The sequence below is a fragment of the Zea mays genome, chromosome 2, assembly GCF_902167145.1.
Source record: "Zea mays cultivar B73 chromosome 2, Zm-B73-REFERENCE-NAM-5.0, whole genome shotgun sequence".
NCBI classification, from domain to species: Eukaryota; Viridiplantae; Streptophyta; class Magnoliopsida; order Poales; family Poaceae; genus Zea; species Zea mays.
In genome coordinates, this window is record NC_050097.1 from 48919176 (window position 1) to 48926045 (window position 6870).

General features: G+C 52.8%; 1 protein-coding gene across 1 annotated transcript; it reads left to right on the forward strand.

The window, feature by feature from the left end:
* The first annotated feature begins 4446 nt into the window (after positions 1-4446).
* Positions 4447-6145, forward strand: LOC103646413 (uncharacterized). The gene is made up of 3 exons (XM_008671150.3): positions 4447-4744; positions 4917-5194; positions 5370-6145. The coding sequence occupies exons 1-3, from the start codon at positions 4468-4470 to the stop codon at positions 5901-5903; spliced, it is 1089 nt and encodes a 362-aa protein (XP_008669372.3). The 5' UTR covers positions 4447-4467; the 3' UTR covers positions 5904-6145.
* The last annotated feature ends 725 nt before the right edge of the window (positions 6146-6870 follow it).

The window sequence follows — 6870 nt, forward strand, 5'->3', positions numbered from 1 at the left end:
TAAATTAATTAATGTCAGCGATTCTAGGCGAAACAGTTTATTGCCACGCAACAAGGCGCGTGACCCACCAAACTAAGTGTGCGGTACATGTGGAACAGCTCAAGCGATGGGGCGCGTCGACATGTGCGGACGACACGCACGGGAGATGTACCGGGGCCGCGCCAAGCACGCCGGGGCACTGAGCCGCGCACGGACATGTTAGAGACACGTGAGGGTCGCGGACGACCATGCAGGGACGCCGACCGAGCACGGGCGAGCCGCGCAGGGCATGGGGCGAGCCGCTAGCTGTTGCACCGGGCATGCCACGGTCTAGCCGCGCAGGCTGCCGCGCAGGGCAAGCCGCGGGCAGAGCCGCGCTGGCTACCGCGGGCAGAGCCGGCCACGCAGGTTGCCGTGGGCGAGCCAGGGGCGGTCGAGCCGCGCGCCGCGCAGGCCACTGCGAGCGGGCTGGCCGCGCACCGCGCGCCGCGTCGAGGTGCCTTGGCCGGACCAGGAAGGGGGTGCGAGGGGGCCGTGCCACGATGGGACTCGCGCCAGGCCGCGGGCACGCCGGGCCCACGCGGCTCACGAAGAGGAAGGAAGGGGGAAGGAGGAGGAAAGCTCACCTCGACGGGCGCGCATGTAAACGGCAAAACGGCGGGGCAGTGAGCGCTCGACGACGAGGGAAAGGGTGTGAGGGAGGGACGCTAGTGGGATGCGGGACGCGGGGCGGTTCATGGGCACGATGCCCCCCATATCTCACCGAGGCGGTTGGGGAGGACGCCGCTGGCCGGTGGGCCCCACCAGTAGGCCAAGGCGAATGACGGGCGGGCACTGCGCGCTCGCGCGGGGGCGGGGAGCTGACGGGCGGGCCCCACACGCATCGGCAGCGCTGGGCACTGCCCACGCGCGCACGCGCGCGGTGGGCGCGGGCGAGCCGCTGGGGTGGGCCGCGGAGGCATCCTGCAGCTGGGCCGCGACGAGAAGAAGGGCGGCTGGGCCACGCGGGGGGAGCAAAGGCTCGCGGGCCGCGGCTGCCAAATCGGCCCAAGCCGAGAGAGGAGAGAGATGGGGGAGAAATGGGTAGGTGGGCTGCGCCGCAGGGCCAAAAGGCCGGCAGGGGATGGAAGGGGGGTTTCCTATTTTCTATTTAGCTCCAAACTCTTACTAAATGAATATTTCATGGAAACCAAGCAGACACACAAAAATAGATGTGTGACCCAGCATGATGCAACAACCAAAGAAAATCCACTTCTATGATTTATTAACACAAGACATAGAGTTAACTCTCTTTAGAATTTTGAAAAGGGGCAAGGTATAGCGAAAAGAAATGAAAAAGGGAAGGTAACGCCCAAATTTGTGGATATCAGAAAAGAAATTTTATACCCGCAAATTCAGGGTGTTACACTTTGCCGAGTGTTACACTCTGCAATGAGAGCACACTTGGGAAGTTGTATAGCCTCTTTGCGGACTGTTTTGGTCTTGGCACTCGGCAAAGGGAGTTTCTTTGCCGAGTGCCAGCCAACGCACTCGGCACGCAGACTAGCAAAGGGACCCACTGGAGCTACCTTTGTCGAGTCCTAGGCAGGCAGGCACTCGGGAAATAAGTTCGTTTTGCCGAGTGCCAGCTTGTGAATCTCGGCACAGAGGCTGTCGTGCGGCCCAATGTATCTTTCTTTGTCGAGTGGCAAGCCAGCATGCACTCGGCAAAGGCTCTTTTTTGCCAAATGCCAGTGAGCACACTCGGTAAAGGCTCCGTCACATTCACTTGTTGTCATCACGGCGACTTTTCTTTGTCGAGTGCCCGACATAAAGTACTCGACAAATAAACCGTACCGATGTATAGTTCACTGATTCCTCTTTACCGAGTGAGTTTGCCGGTAGTGCCAGTTGCCAAATCTGGATCTTAACAATATTATTTCACTTCAGAGTTTCCAATAACACTAATATTTTATTTTGATAAAAAGTAGAAAAACGTATACCTTTTTGATGTTTCTAAAAAAATCGACGAAAGTTCAGCAAATTTTCGTAATTTCAGAAATTTTAGGGTAGCCGAAAATTTTTGAATACCAAAATCGAAACCCTGATTCAGTTAGCGGTATAAATGCATTTTTCCTATCTAGCAGCTTAATGTATACTAAAACTCTAGGATCCCTTCTAATTAAGGCAGGGTATAAATGCATGTTTTCCTATCTAGCAGCTTAATATACATCCGAGAACTCTAGAGTCCCTTGTATTTCTGGAGGGAAGGAATAACAGCCGTAAAATAGGCTCTGAAGTGTTGGTTGCACTCGGATTCTGCTATGGTAGCTTGCTGTGTTGACTAACAGAGCAGATACCTGAAGCATGCATCCATTGACACTTTTCCAAACTAGCAGGTTTAAAACTGAGGCCGGGGCCTGGAACCTGATGAAAGCATGGAGGCACAAGTTTTCATGGCAAGTACGTTTCACCAGACACACGAGAGATTACCAGGGGCAGCAAGCAAGCATGTGGCACAAGAAGCAAGCTGAGACCAGCCAGCAGGCAGCCACCATGACCCGGCTAGCTATGTTTCTTTCTGAGGTCGAGGTGGCCGGCCGGCCGGTAACATTATCAGAGCACTGAGGTCAGCTGCAGTAAAACTCACAGGCAAGGCTCCCCTAATCATTTGGACAGAGCTAGCACGCACAGGCTTCACCCAGCTCTCACTCAAAGCGCGCGCGAATGGCGGGGAACCCTGAGAGGTTCCTTTGACTGATCGATGGAGTGCTACCTATGCAAGCGAACCGAGCCGGGCGAGCGCGCGCGCCCCGCGTCCGCACGAGCCCGACCCACGCCCTGCCTCGCGCCCTCGCCCCGCCTGGCCTCACCATCGGGAACCTCGCCGCGGGTTGTCACGGTGACGGCGGAGCAGTAGAGCTCACTCAAGGTGCACGGGGCAATGTCCATGCGCCATGCGTGGGCGACGACGACCTCCCCACGAGTCGTGGCTCGATTAGTGGCCCGCCCCTCACATAGTCACATGGAGCGCCCCTAATTCATGCTTAGAGCAATCATATAATCATATGCATGCTACATGCCCGTTGATTTATTTCCCTTTGTTTTCATTGCTAATTTCTGTGATATTTTCAGTTCACGGTAATAATAATGTGTGGGCTCTGCTGGACGTCTAGGGCAGGCTAACCATCTTGCACGGAGAAATAAATACAATACTGCTGCTGGAAATGCGAAACCGCTTTTAGGTCTGCCAAATTTGCGTTTCTGCCAAATTACGCAGAAATAATTCATCAGTACTAGTAGTATAGTTTAGTATCTCTGTGGATGGATGTCAACTAATCCTTCAGTTGCAGTTAAGCTCACTGATCTGTTAAGGTTTAGCGGAAACTGTGCCCTCGCGCTGCATGTGTCATGTGTGTGCATGCATGGTGTGCTCGATCCCTAGGGAGGCTGGTTGGTTAATTAGGTTGTAGCTGCAAGCGTTGGACTGCGTAATCTGTTTGGCCTTAGCCATCCTTGCTTCCTCCAGTGTGCAAGTAACCCCAGACAAACCACAGCAAAAGAGCCACTGCAGTAGCAATCTCACTCTATTCCGTTCCACTACTGATGTAATAATCTTCAGCGCTCTGGCCTGATTAATTGTTCGCTTTATAAAAGCAGTATAAATTTTTCTGGGCCAGGAGTAGAAGACGAATTTTTTCTAAATTTTACTTGATTTTATACTTAGTCTTGTGGCAAAATGCTGCTGGTCGTGTTACTGTGTATCTCCATCTGGCTATATATGTGCTTTTAATTTGTATATCTCACTGGTTGGGATGCATGCATGGCCACATATATAGGTTAAACTAGGTTGCAGTCCAAAATCATTTATGATTCGTATTGGATCTTGCCCTATGTGCCTGTTTCCTAGCTAGTCCTCAAATCTTGTGCATGAGCATGTTCATGAAAAAGGATGCCAATCACTCACATTAGTACTGTTATCTAGATCTAGCAATCTCAACCTATTACTTCTTGAATTTACATTATTCACGATGATGTAATACACACCATCACTTCATATATATATAGATGAGAGATACATGCATGTAAACATCATCGCCGCCGACTATACCAAAGGAGATCCAATTAGTCTTCAATTCGGTCACTTGGATTATATATGTAGTTACGGAAAAAAATACACATATCGATATATCGTAGTACATATATTACTAGTGGGTACGTAGCAGCTCTTCCAAAGCTAGCTAGCGCTTGCTTTGAGAGCAATCAAGCGATCCCTAAACAACGAACCTCGGGATCGTTAACAGCGTAGAAAAATGCAGCTGACTGCTGGACGATCGAGCTAGCTAGCTCCCCCTCGCGCGCGCTCATGGCTGTGCCTTGCGTCCTACGCGACCAACTTTATCCCCTTCCACCGCCGTGGCGGCCGGCGTCAACTCTCCCCCCGCCACCCCTCATCTACAGCCTACAGCTAGCTGCCTGTGCTGACGTTGCACCTGCGACCTGCGGCCCATGGAATGGAGGTCGGCCACGCGTGTATATATACGCGCTACAGGCCTCTCCCGCGTCAAAGTTGAAGGGCTTGACCTGGGAGCTGGCCGGTTGGTTATTGGATTGCCAATGGCGGCCTTCTCATCCAGCAACGGCGTGCCGCCGGGCTTCCGGTTCCACCCCACCGATGAGGAGCTGCTGCTATACTACCTCAAGAAGAAGGTCGGGTTTGAGAAGTTCGACCTCGAGGTCATCAGGGAGGTCGACCTCAACAAGATCGAGCCGTGGGACCTGCAAGGTATAGTGCTTGGGCATGTTACGTTCATGGCTTCATCCTTCATGCATGGCGATTCAGTTACATGCACGCAGCTTGTTGTTTAGTTGTTTGTCTTAGCTTGTTCCTGTGGCTTCCTGCACAGCACGGTAATACTCATTACATCATGCTCATCCACTTGCATCGATCGGTGCAGAGAGGTGCCGGATCGGGTCGGCGCCGCAGAACGAGTGGTACTTCTTCAGCCACAAGGACCGCAAGTACCCGACGGGGTCCAGGACGAACCGCGCCACCACGGCCGGCTTCTGGAAGGCCACGGGCCGGGACAAGTGCATCCGCACCAGCTACCGCAAGATCGGCATGCGAAAGACACTCGTCTTCTACCGCGGCCGCGCCCCTCACGGCCAGAAGTCCGACTGGATCATGCACGAGTACCGCCTCGAGGACGCCGACGACGCCCAGGGCGGCACCAGCGTACGTTGATTACCTTCTTGCTCTCCGATGCTCTCTCCACTATATATATGTACCCGGCCGTATGCATGTTTAATTTGCATGAGAAATCTGAGCGAATTGTTGCCTGCATCTCAGTTCTTGTTAGGGTTTCTGTGTGTGCTGATCATGCATGCATGTCTATTAACTGTCTGTTCAGGAGGACGGATGGGTGGTGTGCCGCGTGTTCAAGAAGAAGTGCTTCTTCAAGATTGGCGGGGGCGAAGGGAGCACCAGCCAGAGCGCGGACGCTGGCGGCCACCTGGCTGTGTCGCCGCCGCTCGGCGGACACCACGACCAGCAGGCCAGGGCCGCGCTGGCGTACATGCACCCGCACCCGTACTACCACCACGCCTCCTCCTACTACTCCCAGATGCACGCGCCGGGGCCGCACGCCGCCGCGTACTCGCACCACGTGCAGGTCCAGGACCTCCTCACCAACCACCGGCCCACGGACGACGGCGCCGGCACAAGCTATGACTTCTCCGGACTGCCGGTCGAGCATCACCCCGGCGGCGGCCTTGACGTCGGCACCAGCGACGGCGTCGCCACGGATGGCGGCGAGACCACCGGTACAGCCGCAGAGCAGTGGCAGGCGATGGATGGTTTCAGCAACGGCGGGAGCGCGGCGGTGCAGCAAATGACCGGCGCCCAACGAGGTGGGGAGATGGATTTATGGGGTTACGGGAGGTAAAAACTTGATGACCCACTGGTAAGACGATGGTGCTTGTTGATCTGTTTGGACTTTGGACTAGTTTTGGGGTATTTACGGTGTGTATATGTTGTATTGTTTGTTGTTGGTTAATTTGTTGGTATAATAAGAGCCAAGAGGATACATAATGGCATGTATTTGGTGATTAAATTGTTTGTGTGGTCGTGCAGAAGGTACAATAAGCAGTTAAGCACAAGGATTCTACTTTATTATTTCTTTCTTTCTTTGTTTTTCTCAATCCATTTACATTCATACACGGTGGGGTTTATATAGGAGCGTGTGTTTATTTAATTTGATCTGAGGAAGCAAGCGGCAGCATTTTGTTAGACATATATGCCCAAGAGACGATCATAAATGATCCGTATTAGAGTCCAACTTGTATTGGGATTAGAGGTTTAATAGACAACGGTCTGTTAATGCACTTTGTAAATATATGGGAAGGGGTTAGAGCTATGCAATTTCAATGCACGTGTAAAACCTAGACGCCACTTCCCTTGAACCTAATCGCGAAACCTTCGTTGTGCGCACAGTGCTAGCACACCGACGTACGATGTTTATCCCCATACATGTGAACTACGTCGAGGCACGGTTACGACTATTGAGTTGATCGACCACAGACAAAAAGACGATCATGATCGGCTACTTCTTCTACATGGATGCAAGCCTACGTTGGATTGCTACTCCAACTCTTCTTCTGTTGTGTTGCGCGTCTAGTGCTAACGATCCATGATCTCTGACTTGCAAGTCTCACTACTGGAATCCAGCTCTTTGTCGAGTGCTCGACGCTTTGCCGATTGCATTTTGTCGGGCACTCGGCAAAGCATTCTTTGTCAAGTACCACTCTCGGCGAAATAATATTCTCGACAACGACCTCATTTACCGAGAGTCAGACACTCGGCATAGACAGACACTCGGCAAAGCCCCCTTTGCCGAGTGTCAAACTCTCGGC

What these genes read in the sequence shown, in the direction of transcription:
- LOC103646413 (XM_008671150.3), top strand. Translation starts at nt 4,468, where the DNA reads ATGGAATGGAGGTCGGCCACGCGTGTATATATACGCGCTACAGGCCTC. An exon ending in CGAGCCGTGGGACCTGCAAG is followed by an intron (nt 4,745 to 4,916) that starts GTATAGTGCTTG and finishes CGATCGGTGCAG; the next exon opens with AGAGGTGCCGGATCGGGTCG. An exon ending in ACGCCCAGGGCGGCACCAGC is followed by an intron (nt 5,195 to 5,369) that starts GTACGTTGATTA and finishes CTGTCTGTTCAG; the next exon opens with GAGGACGGATGGGTGGTGTG.